Source organism: Dendrobium catenatum, unplaced genomic scaffold (genome assembly GCF_001605985.2).
Source record: "Dendrobium catenatum unplaced genomic scaffold, ASM160598v2 fragScaff_scaffold_226, whole genome shotgun sequence".
Taxonomy (NCBI): domain Eukaryota; kingdom Viridiplantae; phylum Streptophyta; class Magnoliopsida; order Asparagales; family Orchidaceae; genus Dendrobium; species Dendrobium catenatum.
In genome coordinates this window covers 403474-430069 of record NW_021318688.1, presented here as the reverse complement: position 1 = coordinate 430069, position 26596 = coordinate 403474, and the positions used below count along the sequence as shown (strand labels likewise).

General features: G+C 32.2%; 1 protein-coding gene across 2 annotated transcripts; it reads left to right on the top strand.

Annotated features, from left to right (window-relative positions):
* Positions 1 to 1407: 1407 nt before the first annotated feature.
* LOC110108865 (mitoferrin-1) lies at positions 1408 to 17684 on the top strand. 2 transcript variants are annotated; one of them, XM_028693067.1, is made up of 2 exons: positions 1408 to 2564; positions 17643 to 17684. In XM_028693067.1, the coding sequence occupies exons 1-2, from the start codon at positions 1800 to 1802 to the stop codon at positions 17667 to 17669; spliced, it is 792 nt and encodes a 263-aa protein (XP_028548900.1). In that variant the 5' UTR covers positions 1408 to 1799; the 3' UTR covers positions 17670 to 17684. The 2 variants fall into 2 exon arrangements, with proteins under 2 accessions (XP_028548900.1, XP_028548901.1); XM_028693068.1 differs by lacking the exon at positions 17643 to 17684 and adding an exon at positions 2747 to 2766.
* The last annotated feature ends 8912 nt before the right edge of the window (positions 17685 to 26596 follow it).

The window sequence follows — 26596 nt, the reverse complement described above, 5'->3', positions numbered from 1 at the left end:
TAAATCTATCAATTCTAGTCTGAAGCTAGGATGATAAAATTCAGGGAGATTTTTAAAAATTCTATTTGAGCCCCCGCTATGAAAATTTTCTACTATCAATTATATATAGGCCACCACCCTACAACCTGTTTGACAGCACTTGTAATTCAATATATTACCAAAATAGTAATGTATTTTTCTCACTAGGGCCATGCAATAACTCTTTTGATGTACACATCTTTTTCCCTTCCTTTTAAATTAGGGTCTACACCCCATTAATGGCACACACATCAACTTAGCCTTTATAGAAAAAAATGTTCAATGTAATAGCCAACCAATACATAATATGCTCCACTAACATTTTCACCACACATGCACAATCATTTGCCCTTATATGCCTTAGTGGCCATTCTCATATGGAATACCATGACTACTATAATAAGTTCTTTTACTTTTTTAAGGCCCATGAAAAATTGATGTCATGGTAGTGAGAAGCACAATCACAAGCATTTATCCATAAAAAAAAAGTAACATGATATTTATAGAAGTCAAATAAAAGTATAATTTTATTCAAGATGCACATTAGGGATGAAGATGCTTTGAGATTTTGTATATAAATATAAGAACAATTTTGCCACCGCTTGTTTAAATTAAAAATAAAATAATGCTATAATACCCTACTTACATTAAAAAATGATTTTAAAATTCATAAAAAATATATTTTTAAAATTTTAAAATTAGTTTATCTAAGAGTCACTCTAAGAAAAAAAAATCTCAACTAAATTTAACTATTTACATGACATGATCCTCTGTTAAGAATACTAACCAAAATTGCTCCAATATTGTTGGACACAAGAAATTTATTGAAGGATCTTATTACACACGCTCATTATCAAAGCATCAAAGATATTAATGAATTGTTAAAGAGAAGTCGTGATTGAAGCTGGTTGGCGAAGGCATTAATGATGTTGCAACACATGAATAGGAAATATAATTTGTGAGAGGTGCAAATATGGTGGGGGAAAGACATGGCATATGGAGGACGAAGAAAAGATCAATGACATGTGAAGGAGAGTAATTATTGTGTCTGGAGACCAATAAAAATGCGCCACATCACTAGGCGCTCGTTACCGTGGTCGGTACCGAGCTCCGTATGCTCGGTACTCTGTCCGAACACAATAATTTTTCTGTGAAGGACTTGGGTCTTGTTTAGCGTGACCGAATAGATTGGATTAAAGTAATAAAGAGGATGAAATTAGATGTTATTTTTGATTATTTTTTGTAATTTAAGTTTTCGATAAATATATAATTAAATTAATATGTTAAATGCATAGCTTATAAATGCTATACCCATAAAAGGAAATAATTCTTTCTTATTAGTATTGTAGTTTTTTAACGACAGGTTACTAAACAAACAAATAAAGATCTCTTCTTCCCCAAAGTTCAAAGGCGGCAACTTTCTCTCCCTATATCCACACGTTCACCCTATATTGCCTCGAAGGGCAGAACTGAAAATTCTCAGCCGAGATCGGAAGGCGAAGAAAAAACAAGAAGAATCAAACGAGTGACCGCGGATAGGAATCAGTCGAAAGAAGGAAAGATCCAGCCACCATGATCGCTATCACTCCAAGCCACTCCCATTCCCTCCGTCCTTCGAGATACCGCACTCCTTTTATCTGCTGTGACCTCTTGATCGCCCCCCAGGGTAATTGATTGCATGGCGACAATCCCTTCCTTCTCCATCACAAGAAAGCGATCTTACTTCCCTATTTATCCCTTATTCCATCTCGCCTTCATTCCTAACCCTAATAGCAATCTTCATGGCCGACGTTTCCCCCAAGTTCCATCGTCCGGACCTCCTCCCTGCGGCCGGTTACGCCGAGGCTGAGCTTAGCGTTTCGCATGACGGCATCGAATTCTGGCAGTTTATGGTTGCTGGATCTATTGCCGGCGTTATCGAGCACACCTCCATGTTCCCCGTTGACACCCTCAAAACTAGGATGCAGGCCCAATCCACCCCTTGCCACTCTGTCCCCGCCGGTCTCCGCCATGCCTTCACCTCTATCCTCCGACTCGAGGGCCCTCTGGGCCTTTACCGTGGTATCGGCGCGATGAGTCTCGGCGCCGGTCCCGCCCATGCAGTTTACTTCTCCGTGTACGAGAAGGCGAAGGAGTACCTTTCTCGAGGAAACCCTAATAATCCCGCTGCCCATGCCGCGTCCGGCGTGGTGGCGACTGTAGCCAGCGACGCTGTGTTGACGCCAATGGATACTGTGAAGCAGAGGCTGCAGCTGAGGAGCAGTCCTTACAAGGGTGTGGCCGACTGTGCGGCGAGGGTGTTCAGGGAGGAGGGTTTGAGGGCGTTCTATGCGTCATATAGGACGACGGTGGTAATGAATGCGCCGTTCACGGCTGTGCACTTTGCGACCTATGAGGCTTCGAAGAGGGCTTTGATGGAGGTTTCCCCGGATAATGCTAGTGATGAGAGATTGGTTGTGCACGCTACCGCCGGAGCAGCGGCTGGGGCATTAGCGGCTTTGGTGACCACACCGCTTGATGTGGTCAAAACACAATTACAGTGCCAGGTAAAGTTTGTCTATTGTTTTATGAGTCATTTATGCTTATTCTTTTTTAGGCTTTATTTCACTGTTGTTGTTTTATTATACATACTAGCTAAACTAGATAGTCGAGATCTGGGTGGGGTTCCTTTTTTTTGGCTATGATGAAGAGTTATGGCCTAATCAACTTTTGTTTTTCTTTGGTACAGTAACAATGAAGTCCAAGACTCACAGTGATCTAGTGGGTGACGCTGGACGTTTTATTCATTGATTTTTTTTTTTCATGCAATTAGTTTTACGCAATGAATGCAAATCACACCAAAAATAATGATTCATAAGTTAAAGATCATTAATTGCATAAAATATTACTTTCTTCAGGTGCAAATGAAGAAGTTTGAGAATTAGAGACAAAATTATAGTGCAGTATATTTTAAACAATGAAACTAACAATAACTTTGAATCATGCAAATATCAACAAAAAAGCAGCAAGCAATTGGGAAATTTTCATTTCAATTGAAGTATCAATTATATCAAATTTGAACAAAATCAAGAACTCTTATAACATAAGGCATAAGCCAATAAAAATATTATTTAGAAGATAATAGGTAGATGAAAAGAGTTCACCTAAGTAAAAAACATTCATGCTTCATGTTGGTGCAAGGATATAATTTATCTTGGAATTAGGTAGTTACACTTGTATCTCACTCAAAATAATCACATCTAACATGGACACAAAATTGAAAATTTGACTAACAAAAAAGTTATTGAATCAAAGATTTCTATTACATGTCTCAATATATCTATTAATAGGCTCAACATGACCGATAAGGTTGAGAACTGCAAAACAAAATAATTAAAAATTTTTGATGAGACTGCAGCATATAGGACAACCAAAAAATAGAATAAAATTTGCATAGGCAATTAAAATATTGGGTGGCTAAGGAACAAGATTAGTTGTTATAATACCATGAATATGCACTATAGTACTGATGCTGCAATACTGTTAAAATAGATTCTACAATTCTACATAATAAGGTCTGATCAGCATAGAATCCGCTTAGAAGTCTCATGTAGATCTCTATCAACTCTTACAAGTTTGGAGAAATTTGGTTCTGATGAATTTAATATTTGGTTTTCACCAAAAAAATCAAGATTAATTTTTGCTTTTTGCAAAGTAATGTATTAGTTATCACAGATAGTTATATCATGCCAATGTAGATTTCCTTAGAATTCACCAGCAAAGTAGATACAATCTCAATATTCAAAATAGCTTCGGAAATAAGTTGCATAAACTTATCTAGTAGTGTTGGATGTAAATTCATGAGGAGATGGAAAAAAGAAAAAAAATCAATAAATTTACTACATATATATTAGATAAGATAAAATCATACATATTAAAATTAGATTAATGTCAAAATTTTCTAGATTTTTTATTTTTAGCATTAGTTCCAATACACTATAAGATTAAATTTATTAAATTCTCTAAAAGAAGCCTTTTTGAGTTTAGATGCTCTGTTACTTTTCATCAGGTTTAAACACAATGTATCTCTTCTTACAATCAATAGAAGTCTATAATTGTCATAATTAGTTGTTCATGTTCTACATATATTCTCATGCACTTCAAACAAATCAGGCAAATGCCTAATATGATATAGCAAAAAAGAAAAAGAAAAAAATCTAAAGTACATGTGTGTCATGATGTACGCAAACAATGACCTAGAATTAATTATTAGAAAATAAGATAAGAAAATTAAAAGCAAAAAAAACCATGCAAATATGACATGTTATTTTATGGATATCATTCTCTTTGACAAAATTTATCCAAATAATTTTTATATGATTGTTGATGAACTATGCATCTTTAAAATTGGTTAGATAGAAACAAAACAACAACAACAACATCAAGCCTTTATCCCACTATATGGGGTCAGCTGCATGAATCATTTTCCTCCATTGTGGCCTATTAAGAGTCAAATTCTCATTTAAATCTAATAAATAAAGGTTATTTCTAATATTTTATAACTAAATCTTTTTAGGTATACCTCTACCTTTCTTGACATAAGCCAAATCTAATACATCTATTTTCCTAATCGGGTCATCAGAAGGCTGCCGTTTTATGTGACTAAATCATCTAAGACGACTCTCTCTAATCTTATCTTCCAATGAGCTACTATAACCCTATGATGCACAAACACGGACACAACGACATAGATATGACACGACACAGACACGGGACACATTAATTATTGAAAATATAGGACATAGACACGTTCGACACGGTATTATAATTTTTATATTTTAAAAATAGTGTATAAAAATTGAATAAGTATAATATTAAAAATAATTTAAAAATAAAAAAATCATTTAACTAGAATTTATGCTTAATATGATTAATATTAGGATGTCGAGAGTTAGTGTTAATAATGTGTGATAGAAATCGAGAGATGAGACGAAAATGTTGTCGAAAGTCGAGCATTGATGTTATACTGTAAGTATCCGGCGTCGATGTCGTGAGGTTATTAGTCATGGAAGTTAAGATGACGTCAGACAAAGATGAGCTGTCATATTGTGGGTGTAGAAATTGCTAGTTTGGAGCATCAATGTCAAGACAGTGTCAGACATTGATATTGAGATGGTTTTGAAATGTCGATATTATGACGACGACATACGTTGATGTTAAGATGCCATCAGGCATTGTTGTGAAACCGAAGTTGTGACATGTCAATGAGAAATGAAAATGAGAATATTTGATGAATGAGATATTGAGTGCGAGCGATTGATTTAGTATTGTGGAGAGGAAATAAGAAATATAATTTTTTATATTTAAATAAATTAAAATTTTAATTACAAGACGTTATATTAAAAAAATTTCATAAAATATTTAAGACAGTGTCTGACACGTGTGTCCAATTTGTATTTAATATATATATTTTTAAATTAGACATGTTTTCGACGTGTTTGACAAGAGTCGAAGGTGTGTCAAACGCGTGTCGTGTCAGATACATGTCGGACACTGCACGTCTCTTTTAGGAGAAGTGTCGGTGTATCAGAGTTCTAACCTTTTCACATATATGCTCATTTCGTATCATGTCTCCAGGAGTAAAGCCACTCATCCACCAGAGCATCCTCATCTTTACAACACTTAATTTAATATTGTGCTTCTCTTTTAATGGCCAATATTCTACACCATAAAGTATTGCAGGTCTCACCACCATCTTATAGAATTTTTCCTTAAGTTTAAGGGGGACTTTTCTATCACACAACATGCCTGATGCATTCCTCCACTTCAACCATCCAACTTGAATTTTGCTAATAATATCCCCATTTATTTCACCGTCACTCTGAACAATAGACACAAGATATCTAAAGCATGTACTCTTATTAATGACTTGATCGCCCAAATTCACAATCCCCCCACTAGTTCTATTACTATTACAATTACACTCCATATATTCAGTTTTAGATCTACTAAAATGAAAACCTTTACACTTTAAGGTTTCCTTCATAAGTCAAGTTTACCATCAACTCCCTGTCTAGTCTTATCAACAAGAAGAATATCATTAGCAAAAAGCATACACCTTGGTACATCCCTCCACTTTTCTGGTCAAGGGTTTGAGACCTGGCAACGACGGTGTTAAAATTGGTTGATAGTAGTTTTAAATTTTATGTTTGTTCTAAGCATTCATTATTAACAATTTTCGTAAAATATGTTACAACCTAACTCTTATAACAAATATTTTTTTTTAATGAATTGGTATAATAAGAAATCAATAACTAAAAATAAAGTCAACATCAATCTGATCATCCACCACAGAACTAATATCAATAGATAATTCATCAACAATTATATTTTTTGTTGCTCATTTGATTCATAGATTACAATAGAAATAATTGATTCAATTTTACATTCAGGAATATACTTAATTTCTATCGAAAGTTCAAGCTCTAATCTGGACATTCGATCAAGCATATATTTAGGTTCATAAACATTATTTATTGTAGATGTAGAGTCAAATTCAATTACATATGGTGTAGACTCATACTGCATTTGCAATTTTTTTTTTTTTTGCATTTAAAATATACTCAGTAAAATATTCATAAACTTATTTATTCAATTGAATTAACTTCATCTATATATAATTTTTGCGTGGTGTGTTTGTACCAGACTTTATAGGAGGCATGAATCACATGTGTGATAGTTGGATTAGAATGATTGAAGTACTCCTCAATATCCAATGCATACATAGCGTGTTTCATCGATAATTTTTTGTTTAAGATCTTTAATAGAATGAATAGTAATAGTAAAATAATCTAAAGACATAATATTTAGCTACAAGTCTTGTAAATCTTATATAATTCTCAAACACGCCATGTTGATCTTGTTTACAATTTTAAGTTGATCATGCAATTGATTAGCTTTGATCTTTAATTCTATATTTCAAATCAACTCATAACTACTTAGTGGAAACACCTTTACCAAAATGATTGAGTATATCCAACAGACTTTTATTGGGCACATTCAACTCTTCGAGAATCAAATATATTATATTTTTATAAAAAAATATTTAAAATTATTGATCTAATTTGAATTTTCTTAAGATTGTACCTTCCATCGTATGTAAAAATATACCTATGAACCTCATGATAATCGCATGGTAGTTGTCTAGAACTATACCTTACCTAATTTCATTTAAATTTTATTATGTTTTTTTTTTTGGTTTGGTTGAACCAATTATACGCCCTACTTTTAGTTAACATGATAATATAACCTTAAGTTATTCTATCAATTTGATGCAAGATGCAGGATGCCTTAGGGTCTACATATTCTAATACAATAAGGTTGATGCTTGAAGTTCAATCACAAAAAAAAAGAGAGGACTTGCAGATTAATGACCATTAATTACATAAGAATTTGCATTCTTTTGATGTAAACTAGGAATTATAATCATTGATTATATGATAATGCAGTGATCAATTAATCAATGAGAAATTCGAATCATGAAACATCAGCGAGAAATTAAAAATTTTCACAGCAATTGAATTCTTAGTTGTATTTGATTTGATATAAATCAAGACTTCTAACATGCTAATAGAAAAAGTTTTAGAAGAAAAGAGGTAAAGGAAAGAGTTTACCAAAATGAAGAAATTCAAGCCTTACAACGATACAAGGAGATAACTTTTCTCCAAATTATATAGTTATTCTTGTGCCATATTTGAAGGAATTATAAATACAACATACACACAAGATTAAAAATTGAAATTATAAATTTTATTAAATCAAAAGCCTATATGCCTAAGACTGACAGACTCCACATGGCTTATAGAGTTGCGCGTTTATGAAGGATAAAATCAAAATCAAAATTTTGAATGAGACAGGATGGAAGAGAAACTAAAATTTGCATAGGAAGCGTGTTCAGTGCTGAGCAGATAATCAATAAGATAACTTGTTATAATAGGTGTTACAATCTGTTGATATAATTCCACAAAATAGGACCAAATCCAACTTCAAAATAGAACCTGCCCAGGAAGTCGTGCACAGATCCCTATATGTGAGTGAGTAGATTAGTAGGGTATGTTAGCCGAGTTAGATGAGCCAATTCTATAATTCAGTTATGGGAAATGAATCTCAGACCAAAAGGGCTACAATATTATGCGGGTAATAATAGGATGATTAAGGATCAATGAGGAAAAAAGGCAGTAGATCCAATTTTTTGAATACTCCAAAGACCATATATTGGTGAAACTGAGATATCCCAGGGTTAAATTTCAGAAGATGCTCCAATCAAGTTGCTATCCAGGCCTGCGATAGCTTAGTTCTTATAATAAGGATGAAGAAATTAAACAATTAATGCATGTGGTTAATAATGTTTATTCCATGAAAGCTGTGAAGTGTTTTTTTCCTTCTTCTTTCTTATCATGATAAGTCTTAGTAAATTCAATTTTGGGTGCCTCTGTTTTATGCCGAGCTTCCAATCCTACCAAATTTACAGATATGTGGCTTTGGAAGTATCACAGTTTTCTTGAGCGATGGAAATAGAAAGTTGAAGCATTTGTTGTGATTTTTTGTTTTTAGAATGTTCCATGCAATATATTAGAGTTATAATTTGCACCATTACTAAAGCTGGTTCCCCTATCGTCGTATAACTTGGTTCTCATTAGCTTTATTTGCTGTAACGGATTGCATTTCAGTTAAAGGATAGGATAATTGTTGGATGTATATTCTGAAAGTTTATGATAATTGTAAGATGCATATTCCAAAAGTTTAGGATAATTGTTGGATCTTATTCTAAAAGTTTAGGTACTTGTTTTCATGAAAATAATTAATCAACTAAATATATTGATACCTGATATTAGAGGATTTTAAATGTTTTAATATGTTAAATCTTTTTAAACATCGTCATTTGTTTTCCTGGTGACTTTTCTTATGTTGTAGTTGATCAGTGCACTGGTGCTAAATGTATAGTAAATGCTACTTTTGTGTATTAAAAAGATATTATCCTGTAATGGCTCTTCTCATTATAAAGTATACTAGGACTCCATCATGATTCCTTGATGTTAATTATCAGTTTGCAATTCTATACTATGAAAATAAGGGTATGAAATGTTAAAAATGAAGCTGAAAGTATGACGCCCTAAGATCTAATGGAAAGATTGAAAACCATAAACTTATAATTATAGTTCTATCATTAACAGAGATAACTAGAGTTCCTATAAAAAATGCAAATGATAAAAACAACTTAACATATCTCATTTCATCAAAAGGTATATACAATAATCCAACTCAAGAAGTTCTTCACATTAAATAATTAAATACTGGATTACAAAATATTATCTTAACAACTTAGATTCAGAAGTGCTTGCTTTTACTTTTTTTTACTCCGTTCGGCCTTCATCTTTTTTTAAATATCAGAAAGCATCGTAAAATGAGCATAACCAGTTCAGTAGACTTCTATCCCAATCAATTATCAATATCTAAATTAAAATATTACGAGGCAGTTAATTCATTAAAATAAATGTAACGACTTGTAAAGAATAACACAACAACATCAAGCCTTTATCTCACAACGTGGGTTTAGCTACATGAATCTTTTTTCTCCATTGTGTCTTGTTAATAGTCAAATTTTCATTTAAATTTAATAAAAAAATGTTATTTCTAATATTTTTTAGTTAAGTCTTTTTAGGGCTACTGCTATGTTTCTTAATATAGGCCAAATTCAATACATCTATTTTCCTAATCGTGTCATCGGAAGGCCGACATATTATGTGTTCAAATCATCTAAGGAGACTATATCTAATCTTATCTGTCATTGGAGCTACTCCAACCTTTTCATGTACATACTCGTTTCGCATTGTCTCTAAGAGTGAAGTCACTCATCCACCTGAGCATCATCATCTCTGCAACTCTTAACTTTATGCTTCTCTTTTAATGACTTGTAATGAATAAATAAAGTAATAGCAAAACCCGAGTTATGAATTTAAGTTTTGACTTACACCTTACAAATCATATTTACAAAGGGTTCATATACATCACATAACACTTGCTGTCAGAGGTTCAATTTGCTATTGAATTTCACATTTCATCAGGATTCATTTTAGAATTTTAGGAATTATTATCATTTAGTTCATAATACTACTAATACTGAATTTATAGAAGTATTAACGTATGCAACAAAATGATTAATATACACTTGTCATAATGCATGTTTATAACTCAAATTCTAATTATGCATCCCTTTAAGCTCCACATTTGCCCTCTAACAAGTAGGGTCAGAATTAGAATAGAACAATATCAAATGACCTCCCAGATATGCTTTTAACAACTGGGATTAGAATCCCTCTCACATCCATCCATACTAGGTAGATGGGGCCAAGACACAACATGTAGTGCTCTTACAACATATCCGAGAGTACATTTTTCCAACATATAAGTACACCTCCAACACTATGGTATGAACAATATAGATGCATATGTAATCGTAACTAGTTTATAATTTTAATGTAGTGCTTAGATAATGCATGAATTGTCAGTAAAGAATCACATTGCATGTATAACATTATAATTATTAATTTTTTTCTATTCAACTTTCAATTTCAGAGAGAGATGAATATTTTAAAACTTTTATAAAACTATTGCAATTACCAAAAAAAGCCTCAATCCAGTTTTATACTAAAAATTTGCACAGAAAAAATCAACAAGTGAAAATCTAATTTCAAACATTCGGCATAAAGCATATTATCAAAAGTTATACCATGCAAAACGTTGTAAAACTCGAGGAAAAAACACATTTATTTATAACGTTTTATAAAACCACTAGAATTGGAATTAAAGATAGGGTAAGTCTACCTTGTATTTTATGGAATCTCTAATTGGTATGACGGGCGAAACCCGAGTTTTGGCCGTCAAAATCTCTCTCCTCTTCTTCTCTCCCTTCTCTCTTCTATGGCAAAGACTAAACGAAGGGTTTGGTTTAAATGGTTTAATATATTTTAATTATATAAAAACTACTAATTTGACCTAGCACGATGGAACTAGCCTCCTCAGCACCATAGGGCTTCGAAAGAATCTTCCAAAATTTCTCAAAATCTTATCATTGGGTAGTTTGGTGTCGCGACGGCGCCACCTAGCGTAGCAATGCACATTCAAATTCTTTCCTTGATTGGAGAGCTCAACGCCACAACACTACTATTATGGCACTGCGATGCTCCCAGAGAATATTTAATGAATAACATTTCACTTCCCCGGTCTATTTCCTGACTTATGAGTTCATTAGACACTCTGTGACCCACAATATTAAATCAAATTTAAACAAGTGCTTAGTTTAACTAGCCTTAATTACCTGGCTTTTCGAACAACAGGTATTACAGAAAGCACCTGAAATCATAATATATCATTTACATAATATGTTCATCATTGACTTTATCCCCATTTTTTCGGGGACATTTTTATGAATTCTTATCTTATTGATAATGATTGTTATATTAGGTATTAACTTAATGTAAACTTTTTGGTGTAATTTCTTCTTTTTTAATCTACCTTACTATAAACCTTTTCCTTCATTTTCCTTTTGTATTTCATCTATCTGCTTTGCTTTGGGATGCATAATTTGCTCTCTCTTATAGTATATAGACCCAAACAACCTAACACTATTTTTATTATCATTATCTTCAATAGTTGCAACTCCTAATCAACCATTAAAAAAGCGAACGAGGCGTTCGCATTGAGTCGCGCCTCAAGTCGAGGCGGAAGTCATGCGTATCGGGGCTTACGCCTTGAACCATCTAGCGAAGCCTATGATTTTTTCGCACGAGGCGTACGCATTAGAGCGTAACGCCTCGAGGTAGTATGAGGCACCGCCTCGAAATTTTTTCTTCGGTATATATGTAAATACGACGCAGTCGATTCGTGTTCGTGTATTCACGTATAGGATTAGGGCTTCCAGTGAGAATTGAAAGGCGAACTAGAGGCGAAGCCGTGAGGGAAAGAGACGAAGCCGTGAGGGAAGGAGACGAAGCTGTGAGTGTAGGAGATGAAGTCGGAAGGAGACGACGCAGGGAAATAAACGAAGCCGAAGTTGTGAGTGCAGGAAACATTCATGCATCAGTTAGGTCGGAAGAGCAGGTACGCGTGTTGTGGCCTTGACTTTGACGTGCAGTAATGAAAGCTTGAATAACTCCTGATTCGACTTTCTTTCATTCGTCCGCTCAGTACATGCTCGGTACCGAGCTTGTACCTGCTCGGTACTGCTCAGTACATGCTCGGTACCGCTCGGTACCGAGCAAGTTCATGCTCGGTACTTAGCAGTACATGCTCGGTACTTAGCAGTACATGCTCGGTACCGAGCCAGTACAGCTCGGTACCAAGCAGTACATGCTCGGTACGCTCGGTATTGAGCATATACAACAAGCAGGTCGAACACCGCCAGGGGAAAGCGCCCCCTTGGACCCCCGACAGACTGGTATATTTTTGCATTCATGTTGTTTTCTTATTGGTCGTACAAATAATTGTTAAAATATGTCATATTGTTAGTATGACTAGTGGCATAAGAAGGAAAGATCCTGCATGGAAATATGGAACTCAAGTTGAAGTGTCAGGCGAAGGTGCAAAGAAGGGGTATGTTTACATGAAATGTAATTTCTTTGAGAAACACATAACTGGTGGCGTTAAGAGATTGAAGGATCATCTAGCCTGCACTGATGTCAATGTGGGACCATGTGCAAAAGTTCCTGATGAGGTAAAAAAGGAATGTACAAATTATTTAAAGAAGTTTGCCACCACAAAGGAAGTCACACAAAGAAATATGGAAGAGATGATAGGAAACTCTTCTTACTATGGATCACAGCATAAAGGTTTCAGTACTGGAAGCCATTTAGTTTCTTCTAACCGAGGCAGTCGGGGGCCCATGGATAGATTTATGCTAAATATTGATAACAAGGAAAATATAAATACTCAGGATATTCAGCCTCCTACAGCTATAAAAAAACTCAGGAACAGAGTTTGTTTGGATATCACCAGATTCATCTATGAAAATGGGATTCCATTTAATGCTGTTAGGAGTCCGTCGTGAATCAATATATTACGATATGTTGAAAGCTATGGAAGAGGATTACAACTTCCAAGCATGTATGAGCTGAGAATTTGGATGCTGAACGAGGAGGTTAAGACAACTTCAAAAATGGTGGATGATGTTAAGAAGACTTGGATTGAGGCGGGAGTGACAATAATGTCAGATGGTTGGTCAGATATTCGACATAGAAGTATTATTAATTTCTTGGTCAACAATCCATATGGAACAGTTTTTCTCAAATCAGTAGATACTTCAAGCTTTGTAAAGGATGCATAATTATTTTTTGAAATGTTGGATGAAGTTGTGGAGGTAGTCGGAGATGTCTTAGTAGTACAGGTTACTGATAATGCAAGTGCATACAAAGCTGCAGGAAGAATGTTAATGGAGAAGAGGCCTCACCTTTATTGGACTCCTTGTGCTGCACATTGTATTCACTTGATGCTTGAGAGGTTGGGATAGTTGCCTCAACACAAATCAGCCATATTGAAGGCCAAATTCGTTAGTAAGTTTATATACAATCATTCTTGGGTACTCAGCTTGATGAGAAAATTCACTGACAAGGAAATTATTAGACCTGCTGTTATAAGATTTGCTACTGCATATTTGACATTGCAGAGATTCAAGGAGTTAAGACAACCTTTGGAAGCAATGTTTGCTTCTGAAGAGTGGGATAAAAGTTCATAGGCCAAAAAACAAGAAGGAAAACAAGTTAAAAAGATTGTTATAAAAGATGATTCATTTTGGCGCAGTACAAATTATGCTTTGAAGACAACATGACCATTAGTAAAGGTGCTTAGAATGGTTGATGGTGAGAGGGCCCCGACTATGAGATTTATTTATGAAGCAATGAATAGGGCTAAAGAAGACATTGCAAAAGAATTGGGAGGTCAAGAAAGTGCCTACAAAGAAATATGGAATATTATAGATGAAAAGTGGGATTGACAATTACACCAACACTTACATGCTGCTGCGTACTATTTAAATCCCCAATTTCATTATGATAAGGATTTTCATGTTGACAAAGAGGTGAAAACTGGTTTGTATGCATATATGGACATAAGTGATGATGAGCCTGCTTTGGGTCTTGATTCTAAGGGGATGTTTTATTTTTAAGTGAGTTTATTTTAAATCTTGTATTCTAGTAATATTATCTTAAAACAAATCTTCAAATTCATAGTTGACATAATATTTTGTTATTTTTTGTCATTATTTATAATTTTAAATTAATTTATTTTAAAAGTTTTGAGGCTTACGCCTCGATCCGCCTCGCCTCGCTTAGAAAAAATGTCTTGATTCCCGATTTCGCCTTTTAAAATCTTGCTCCTAATCTCCTACTATCTCTCTAATATATTTCATACTCAATCATTCTTAATTTTACCATACATTCTATCTAACAATCGTATTTTTGATCCACTAAAATTTTTTTAGTGACTTGTTTGTTGTTAAATACTCAAATCCATATTACATAACCTATTTAATTGTCTAACTTTATGGAATTTACTTATAACTTTAAGTTTTCTTTTATGACATCATATAAATTTAAAAACATGAATTAACTCAAGAAGTTGAGGCATGGGAGTACTAAATCTCCATTCTTTTGTAGAATATATGAAATGTACTTAATATGAGAATAAAGATGAGGTGATAACTTTTAAATTTAACTTGGGTAGTTAAAATGAAGCGTAATGACTATTATTTGATAAGTGAATATCGTAGAACATAACTATAGTAAACCATATGAAAGATTTTGAGATGGGATATGGCTTGCAATAAATGAAGAACTCGTAATAGAAAGAAAATAGTTACCATAGTGAAATGTTCCAGCTCAAAAATGGGGACACAAAGTAGGGAATGGGGCGTTGGTGTAATCTAATTTTAAAGATGAGAGATTTAGCACTTGTAATATTTAAATCGAGTGGATTCCAAAATTTGATTGAGAATAAAATGACTTTCAACATTCTTCGTGTAGAACTCAAGCAATACTATTTTTTGAGCTCTGATTAATAACAATTTTCTAATGCTTAGTGGAAAAAAACATGAAGCAAAAGACCTCTTAGGTTTTAAAGCATAAAATTGCTAAGAATGTTAGCTAAACTGTAGGCTTGTAAATGAGCTGATTTAAATTGAACATTTTTATGTTCAAGAATAGTTATTTGTTTTCTTGCTATACTAAATTTAAAGTGTGAGCATAAGCTGAGTGCTACAATCATGTTCAAATTTGCTTATTTAATCTTTTTATCTAGCTCAAGTTCTATTCGAACTTTAATAAGGCCAATAAACTATTTCTGAGGTGCAAATATTTAACTAAAGACTTCTTTGTCTGACACAAACATATACATATTATTCATAATAAATTCACTTAATTTTATTTAATAAATTTTCCAATGTTTTGACATTCAAATATTAATAAAAAATGAAATTAAATTAAATCAAATAATAGTTGATTATTATGTGTATTTTTTATTGTTGTATTTATATTAAGATGATCCACTAAAAATATATAGGGCATATATAAGTTTAATACAAAAATATAAATGAAAATTTAAATAATCTAATAAACAATTATTAAATGAGTACTTTATAGAGTTATTAGCTTGCCACTTGTTAAACAAGTATGGTCCTATTCAAAATTGTCCAAGTAGATTTATAGCGTTAAAAATTATGGTCAAGCTTGTTTAAACCAATTATAAATTAAGGTTATTTATAAAAAAATACATTAAATTAAGAAAAAAGTGATTGTCAAATTGCTTGAGATTAAATGTACTCTCCCTTGAGGTTTGTTACATGTGCAAAGGTGTTTGCAAGTCACAAGGTACTTGCCGTTTAACTTGGAATACTCTAGCTTGTTCAAATCAATGTTAAATTAACATTATTTAAAATCAAAACCATAAATTAAGAAAAGGGATAGTTAAATTGCCTGAGATTAAATGTACTCTAGCTTGAGGTTTGTTACACGTGCAAAGGTGTTTACAAGTCACAAGGTACTTGCTGTTTAACTTGGAATATTAGGGGATGCATAAGGAGCTTCTCTGGTGGCTCATTGAAATGATGTCGTCTGTGTTAACATGCCTGATTATTGTAAAAAAGTCTTTAATATTTGTGGTCTTGACATGTTTTAATGTGGCTGATGTGAAGTTTTAACCTGATTCTGTGCTAGTACTGTTAAATGTCATGATTAAGAATGAGAGAGGTTGTATTTAAGGTCTTTTTAATTGCTTGTCTCAATTTGCGATCTTTCTGGTAAATGTAAACACCTACTGTTCCGGTGTTTTGGATTTTACCCTCATTCATTGCCATGGACATCTACAACAACAACATCAAGCTTTTATCCTATTAGGTGGGGTTGGCTACATGAATTTTTTTCTCCATTGTCTTATTAATAATCAAATTATCTTTTAAATCTAATAAAAAAGGCCATTTCTAATATTTTCTAACCAGGTCTTTTTAGGTCTACCTATACCTTTCTTAACATTGGCCAAATTCAATACATCTTCTCTCCTAACTAGTTCATTGGATGACCGGCATTTTATGTGACCAAACCATCTAAGGATACTTTCTCTAATCTTATTTGCCACTGGAGCTACTCCAATCTTTTCACATATATGCTTGTTTCGCATTCTATCTCTAAGAGTAAAGCCACTCATTCATAGGGTTGCAAGCAAACCAAACGTTCGATGAGCTACTCGTTGCTCGGTTCAATTAAAGCTCATTTGTGATTGTTTAACTAACTAAACAAACAAACTTGAACAACATTTTTAATACTTGATCTTTAAATAAATAAGCTTGAACACAAATGTGTTCGGTTCATTTATGTTCACGAACAACATCATTTGAAGCTCATGAACAAGCACGATAAGAAGCTCAATTCGTGAATAAGTTCGATAAATAGATTCATATAGATTAATCATATTTTTATTTTAAATAGATAAATAGGAAAATACTAGGTCAAACCATCTTGTGTTTGAATATATGTAACAGCTCCTGCATATATATCCTTAATGACTTGAGTATAGGTATTATTAACCCTTTTCTTTTCTAAAACTTTTCATAGCACTTCATTTGGAATTTTATCATAAGCTTTCTCTAAATCAATAAATATCATATGTAGATCCTCTTTATTCTCTCTATACTTCTCCAACAAACCTCTAAATACATTAATAACAACCAAATAATAAAAAAAACGCTGATAAAAAACTAGAAAACATCTTTTGCAGATAATCCTAGGCCAGCCTACTGTGCAATATTCCTCAGCATAAATGTACTTGATTCCCGGCTTCCACACTAGTTCAACATTAAGCTTTTTTTTTTTCCCAAGGATTGAAATGCCATCATATTCATCTACTTCTTTTCTGGTTAGGTCTTAGTTCATCTTAATTATTTCGCTGGTTTTAATAAATGACATTATAAAACTAGTTATATACTAAGGACTATTAATGAATGAATAATTAACTAGGAGTCGTCAATATTGGAAAATTGCACTTTTATTGGCTTAGATGTTTTGATGATATTTCATGGTATGTATTCCAATCATCATCACCAGGGTGTTTTTAGTGTCATGGGCCTATGAGAGTACTGAGCAATATAAAATGGAAAAGAAAAAAAATGGTATAATATAAAGAGGAAAGAACATGGGGCCATAAATTCAATCAAAAGCTATATATATATATAGGTCGCATGTACACCATCTTATAGAATTTTCCCTCAAGTTGGTACATTTCTATCACATAACAAGCCCGATGCATTCCTCCACATCAACCATCCAACTTGAATTCTGCTGATAATATCCCCATCTATTTCACCATCACTCTGAACAATATATCATAGATATCTAAAACGTGTACTCTTATTAATGACTTGATCGCCCAAAGTCACAATCCCCTCACTAGGTCTATTACTACTAAAATTACACTCTACATTTTGTTTTAGATCTACTCAACCGAAAACTTTTAGACTCTGAGGTTGACCTCCATAATTCAAGTTTACCTTTAACTCCCTCTCTAGTCTTTTCAACAAGAAGAATATCATCAGCAAAAAGCATACACCAAGGTACATCCTATTGCAAAGGTCTAGTTAGAACATCCAATGACAAAAGCAAAAAGATATGGGCTTAAGGCTGATCCTTGATGTAACCCAACCGAAATAGGGGAATACTTAGTCAAATCACCTTGTGTTTGAACACAAGTAATTGCTCCTGCATACATATCTTTAATTATTTGAATATAAGTGGTATTAACTCATTTTCTTTCAAGAACTCTCCAAAGCACTTCTCTTGGAACTTTACATATGCTTTTTCTAAATCAAAAAAGTATCATATGTAGATCCTCTTTATTTGTCCATCAAACCTCTTAATAAACGTATGGCTTCCATAGTCGACCTACCCGACATGAATCTAAATTGATTTTGAGAAACATTAGTATCACACTGCAACCTATGGTCCATAACTCGCTCCCATAGTTTTAAAGTCTGACACATTAACTTAATTCCTCTATAATTCGAGCAATCTTGTGCATTACCTTTATTCTTAAAAATAGAAATTAACACACTCATTCTCCACTCATCTGTCATCTTTTGTCTTCAAAACAGTATTAAAAAGTTTAGTAAGCCAAGAAATTCCTTCATCTCCTAAGCTTTTCCACACCTCTGTTGGAATATCATATGGTCTAACAGCTTGTTCACCCTTCATTTTCTTTAAAGCCTCTTTAACTTCGGTTTTACTAATATGCCGATAGAAATAGAAATATTTATTTTCATTTAGGGTGCTAAGGTCACTACAATCAACCATATTTTCACATTATTCATTAAAAAGTTTAGCAAAATATCTCGTCCACCTTTATTGAATATCTTCTAAGAAAAGTATTTTTTGATCTTCATACTTAATACATTTCACTTGAACTAAATTCTTACTACTCATATCTCTTTGTTTGGCTAACTTATACATATATCTTTCTCCCTCCTTAGTATATAATCTATTATATAAATCACTAAATGCTAAGGTCCTTACATCAGATATTTCTTTCTTAGATTCTTTACGTATCTCTTTATATCTTTCCTAATTACCAGAGTTTTTATAATTAAACTAATTTTTATAGCAAATCTTTTTATTTTTAATCTTTTCTTGTACATTTGGATTCCACCACCAATTATTTTTACTATTAGGAGTTTTTCCCTTTGATACGCCAAGCATATCTTTTATAATATTTTTAATATCACTAGCCACTTTTTTTCACATAACATTAACATCCTTATGCAAGTACAAAATCTTACTCCCAAAAATATTTTTTTTTTAATATTCTTTAAATGCCCCCATCTAATCCTAGAATAACGTTTTGCTTTATTTTTTATTTTCTACTCCTTTATCTTAAAGTCCAAAACTAATAATCGATATTGAGTATATAAATTTTCACTCGGAATAATTTTACAATCTTTGTAATCTAAATGATCTAATTTTTTTTATAAGAAAAGAGTCAATCTGAGTTGTACTATTTCTATTTTTATAAGTGATGAGATGCTCATTCTTTTTCTTAAACAAGGTATTAGAAATTAAAAAATTATAAGCTAAATAAAAATCTAATATGGTCTTGTCACCTTCATTTATCATTCCAAACCCATTGCAACCATGATTGCTTTTAAAATCATCCGCCTATCTACGAGCATGTCCATTTAAATCTCCTTCAATAAGAACTCTTTCTTCAAGAGATATCTTTTGTATTAATTCTTCTAAGTCATTTCAAAAATTTAATTTTGAACTCATATCCAAATCTACTTGAGGAGCATAAGCACTTATAATATTAACAATCTTAGCATCAATAATAATCATTAAAGCTATAATTTTATCTCCATTTCTATACATTTTTATAATATTATCCTTCAAACTTTTATCTATAATCACACCTACACCATTTCTAGTATGACTCCTACCCGAACACCAAAGTTTAAAACCTAAACTATCAATCTCCTTAACTTCTCTCCAACCCATTTAGTTTCGTGAATGCATAAAATATTTAACTTCCTATTAATCATAATATATATTAATTCCATTAATTTTCCTATAAGGGAACCTATATTCCAAGTTCCTATCCTAATTTTAGTTTCATAGACTAGCTTCTTTGCCCACATTCGTCATTGGTGTGGGAATTCTTACCTATTTAACATTGCACCCGATTGCCGGTGCAGCGGCCCTTGCACACTTGTCACTGTATTCAACCATACATCGTGTTGCTTCCAGGGGATGCCCTAGCATTAACATAATTTCTTAAAGGATTCATATCATTATTATTCGACAAGTTTTATGCTGGTTGTCAACTACCTACGTAACCCTCCACTTTTCTCATTTAGGACTTGGGACCTGACAATGACAGTGTTATGATATGAAATATTAGTAAGATGTAAACAATTGTTATTTGGTTCTATTTTGAAATTATGATTTGTATAGATATCTTTAATAAATTAATATGTTAGAGTTTTTGAATATTGGAGAAACTATTACACGCATAGTCCAAATATAGCTCAACATCCAAACTCTAATAAAATCATGACACATGAATTGGACATGTAGATTTCATATTTTATTTTGTTCTTGCTAGCCCAACTGATTGGGCCAGCGGTGGTAGTTTTGACTTTTTGAAAAGGGCCTTCACTATACCGTTCAAATTTAGGGTTTAGTGTTAGTGCTCATTTTTAAGGAAAAAAATTTCAAGAGCTCCCAAATGTTTAGGATTTTAAAAAACGAGAAACATCCGATGAAGATTTGTTTGGAAGCGAACATTGAATTCTTCAAGCAGATGATATGCCCACAAGAAGTGGAGGCCGAAAGATGATATGCAAATGTCTATGAAGAATTGAAGTTGAAAAAATAACAGCTTGAAACAATGATAAGTTTAGAGAATGACGTAGAAGATATGTTGGTTGGAGGTGCTATTGTTTTCAACTTATCGATAAATTTTAAACTCATCCCAAGTTTGTAGGGTTTCCTGTAACAATACACTATGTACAAGATTGTAGACAGTCAATATGTATTGACTGTGTATGATTACCCCTTGATACAAAATGTGTATTAATAATCTACAAGATGTGTATTGAGTATGTACAAGCTTGTAGATAGTAAATGCACAGTCAATATATATTGACGGTGTCCCTTTTGGTGCAAGCTATGTATTGGTTGTCTACAAGTTGTGTATTGATTATTTATATATTTTGTATTGATTGTGTGCAAGCTTATAAACAATCAATACATAGTCAATATGTAATCGTGTCCCCTTTAGTATAAGCTGTGTACTGATTGTGTACAAACTATATATTAACTATGCATTGAATGTCTTTTATGTGTATTGATGTCTGGCTACTTATACACTTTGTGTATAAGCTATGTATTGATTGCTTATTGACTATGTATAAGCTATATATTGATTGTATTTTTATTATGTATTGATTGTGTATAAGTTATTTTTTTGACTGTGTATTGATTATGCACAAGTTATGTATTGATGTGTAACAACTTGTACTCACCTTATATAAGTTATGTACTGATGTGTATAAGCTGTGTATTGACTATTTATTTGACTATGTATTGATTGTGTATAAGCTGTATAGTGATTGTATAAGCTGTGCACTAAATGTGTATTTATAGTATATAAGTTATTTTTTGACTTTGTAATTATTATGTACCAGTTGTGTATTGACTGTTTATTAATTATAATTTGACAGTGTGTTGATTTTGTACAAGCTATATATTTGATTGTGTATTAAATGTGTATAAGATGTATACTGAATATGTATTGATGTGTGATAGCTTGTACACATCTTATACAAGTTGTGTATTGAATGTGTACAAGTTGTGTACTCATTTTTTATTGATCGTGTACAAGCTGTGTATTGATTGTGCATTTACGATGTACCAGTTGTATACTGGTTGTGTATTAACTATATTTTTACTTTATATTGACTATATTTTTACTGTATATTAATTATGTACAAGTTGTACAGACCTTGTACAAGTTTTGTATTGACTGTGTATTAACTATGTACAAGCTATGTACTAATTATATATTGAATGTGTATAATGTATTAAATGTGTATTTAATATATATCCACTATATATTTATTATATATTGACTGTGTATTTACTATGCCAGCTGTGAATTGACTGTATTTTTACTATGTACAGGCTATTAATTGATTGTGTATTGAGTGTATACAATTTGTGTAATGACTATTTATTGACAAGTTATGCATTGACTATATACTAGGGTGTGTACAAGTGTGAGAAGGAGTCATATGAGATATATTGCATGTATGCACATAATGCTAATTTTAGTGTTCCCAAGGAACATGATAGTTACTGGCTAAATTCAAGAAAGATAAGATGTAAGGACTTTGTCTATTCCAAAGCTAGTTTTAAAAAGGATATGGATTTGAATTTACAAATAAAATATTGAAGATCATATATAAGAACAAGTTTTCTAGCAATAATCGGGTATATAGTGGATGAAGATGAAAATATGAAGGCGCAAAAATTTATAGAGAGCCACAATCAGGATTTGCCTAAGCTTGAAGATAAACATCTACTTAGATCATGTAAGAAAATGAGTGACGAGAAAACATTAGTTCTTAACACAATGACAAGTTTGAATTAGAATTGTTGATGCTTTTTCCTACCTTAATGATGAAGTTGGAGGTATTGAGAATGTTTGATTCTCTATGACATGCTTACAACTACATTCAAAAAGAGGAAAGAGCAAAATTTGAAAATGACGACACTAATTTTTTAATTTAATTATTTAAAGATTGGTAAGTTGATGACCTTATGTTCCAATGGGACATCTAAATTGATGAATTTGATATATTGTTAAATTTTTTTGGTTGATGGGATGGGTAGGATAGATTATGACTATTTAGGAGATGTAGTAATATTTGATAATAATTGCAGGCTTAATAAATATAATTTAGTCTTTGCACCATTTATTGAGATTAATAATCATTGTTAAAATTTTCTACTTGGGTGGCATTTTTTTTAGAAGAAACAACTGAATCATTTAAATGAGTATTTAGAACATTTATACGAATAATGGGTGATAAATACCCAATAATAATATTTATTGATCAAGATCTGACAATGGCTAGGGCCATAGAAGTTGCAATACCTAGCACAAATCATAAACTATGCCAATGGCACATCTCAAAGAAGGCTCCATTAAAAATTTGGTACTTCAATAATAATGATAAATTCATATGACCTTTTTATAAATGTTTGAACAAGTGTGACTCTAAGGAAAAGTTTAAATAAATATGGATTGAAATGATCAAATAAGGGAGCTTCATAGCGATGGTTGGTTGGAGGGGATTTATAGGATAAGAAATAAACGATCAACAACATTCAATAAGGACTATTTTATAAATGCAGCCAATCCGCAATAATACCTGTAATAAAAAGAAGCTTAGTATTAAAAAAAGTTACTTAATTTTACTCAAGAAAGCTTTATTTATTTTTTTAAGAATAGTTTCTAAATGGTGTGGGTGGATGAGAATAAAATATGCCTCAAGTGATTCTTCAAAGTTTTTCAATAGAAGTACAAAGAATAAGGATCAGTAAACCCTTTGGGTTATTCATTTTAATGCAAAATAAGGTATCATTTTATGCACCTGTGTGAAGTTTGAGATGATGGGCTTACTATGTTCTCATTATATGAGATTATTTAGGAAACTAAATATTGTGAATATAAATAAGAAGTACCTTCTACTGTAATGGTCAGCAAGAGATAGATTATATATATATATATATAATAGTCTCATGTTCATAGGTATAGGAAAAACATCTTAAGATGATAGTGGCTTAATATTTAAAAATCATATTAGTAGATTCTCATATCAAACTCCCATGCAAGCGCATGGGAATGTGGGGGAAGAATAGTATGTACTGGCTACAATAAAGGACATGGCTGAAAATATCGACATGATTTTTTATGGCAACAAAACTAACCATAAGTTTTTAGGCAATACATAGGGTAACATTGTAAATTTGAAAGATCCACTAAAGCGTAAGCCTAAAGAAATCTCTAGTACAAAATTAAAGGTCCACTGGGAAAAGAAGAAGTAACTTGAAATATTTACGTCACCTACCAATTTCTTTTCTACATATATTATGAGAAAATATATATTTTGTTGAGCTTAGTTTTTTCAACAAAAAAATCTGCCATGAAGAAAAATATAATAAAAATGTCTTCACCTTCAAGACATCAACTTTTCAAATATGCTCGAATGCTTCAATAAGAAATTCATAAATGGGGTAGCAACAAATTAGTTGGGGTCTGAATACAATAAGATGATGATCAATGTCATTTCTTTAGATCAATAAATATATTAAATTTAATTATAACATTCTAATTATTAAAATTAAAATATTTTAATATAAGAATTGATGGTTCATACATTCTTCATTTATTATAATAATTCATAGTTCAGATATTCTTCATTCATTATAATAACATGAGTTGTTTTAGGTTTTTTTATCATATTATTGAACAAGTGTATTCACTATGCATTAAGTTTGTATTGACTGTGTATCGTCTATGTATTTTTTTTTTCTAAATTAGGTTATACATATTTTAAATATCTTTGAGTTAATTTTTTTTTTCATTTTTTCTCTTTTTTGAACTTGTACTAATTGTGTATTGACTTAGTATTTACTATATATTAACTGTGTATTGATAGTATATTGAATATGTATTAAATATGTATTGATTTTGTATCGATAGTGTATCGAATATGCATTAAGAATTAAATTTATAAAGAATAATTCTTTTGATACATTTTTAAGAATAACTATATATTAACTACGTATTTACTTGATTGTGTATTGATAATATATAAAATGTGCAATAGAATTAAACTAATAAGGAATATTTTTTTTGATACACTATAACATAACCTCACTACATATATATTGATAGTGTATTGAATATGTATTGCATGTGCATCGACTGTGCATCAACTTTATATTCCATTTTCTAATTAGGTTGCACAAATTTTAAATGTCTATGAGTTATTTTTGTTCATTTTATCTCTTTTTTGAACTTGTATTAACTATATATTGATTTGGTATTCACCATGTATTAACTTTGTATTGAAAGTGTGTTTATTGTGTATTGATTGTGCACCGACAGTGTACGAATGTGCATTAAGAATTGAACTTGTAAGGAACAAATTCTTCAATGTACTACCATGATAACTTCATTGTGTATTAACTGTCTATTGACTGTGTTTTAACTGTGTATCAACTGTGTATTGATAGTGTATCAAATGTGCATTAAAAATTGAAATTGTGAGGAACCATTTATTGTGCACATTATCAAGATATCTTCATTGTTTATTAACGGGGTATTGATAGTGTATTGACTGTGTATCGATAGTGTCACACTATAGGTATATATTAGAAGAATTATATTTGTCTTTTATTTTAACCATTTAACTAGAGCTTACTAATGAACAACAGAAATAAACATGATTGTATTTTTGTTTTGTTCGGAGCCTAATATCATAGGATCCTTACCATTTCCTAAAATAATGTAAAACAACGTAATGACGATGTAGCCTAGCAAGTTACTAAAATCTTATAATTGAAATCAATACAAGATAAAAGAGAATAATATGCTATAAATCTTATAAAGAAATATATGCATTAATGACTATATTGATTATATGTATCAATTTATCTTTTATAGTTCATCACATTTCAATTCATTACATTATCAGTCATATTATCAGTAATTGTCAATATTATTAATTCTAGTAACAATACTAGAATCATAAAAAATAATGTTAAATAGTGTTAATGATAGTAAAAAGTATTAGTGTTAATCAAAATATTAGTATAGTGTTCATAATAGTGTCGGTATCAATATTCAAATATTTAATATGTATATCTTAAGAGTATCTTACTCTTACACTTATAACTCCAAATCAGTCATCGTTTATAACTCCCAATCAATATACTCCTTCTAACTCCTCTCACTATAGGAAAAATGCCTATTATCGGTGGTTCTAACCGGCGGTGTAGCCGGCGGTTTGACCGCCGGCTTTTAACGGCGGCCTAACCGATGATTTTGGTACGTTAAGCCGCCGGTACTAGCGGCGGTCCATAAACCGCCGGAAAACTGCCGGACAGCAATATGAACCAGCGGTTTAATGGCGGCCTGGACCATCATTAATAAGTTATTTTTTACCGGCGGTCTGGACCGCCAGAAAACCGTCGGTAAATGCCCTAATACGACCAGACCCGCAACTCACATTTCATTTTTACTCTTTCCTTCTCTCTCATTTTGGTCGCTCTGCTGTCGCCTCCGCTCGTCCGACCGCCACCGACGAAGCTTCTCCGACCGCCGACCCAGATCCGACCGCCGACGGTTAAACTCCGACGTTCGACCGCCGACCCAGTCCGACCCCAAACCGACCGCCGACTTCCAATTTTCAACCCTAGATTTCTATTTTAAGGTATTTTTT

Excerpts from the sequence above, each read along its gene's own strand:
- LOC110108865 (XM_028693067.1), top strand. The coding sequence starts at position 1,800 with ATGGCCGACGTTTCCCCCAAGTTCCATCGTCCGGACCTCCTCCCTGCG. Across the intron at positions 2,565-17,642 it reads AAACACAATTACAGTGCCAG|GGTGTTTTTAGTGTCATGGG; the intron begins GTAAAGTTTGTC and ends CATCATCACCAG.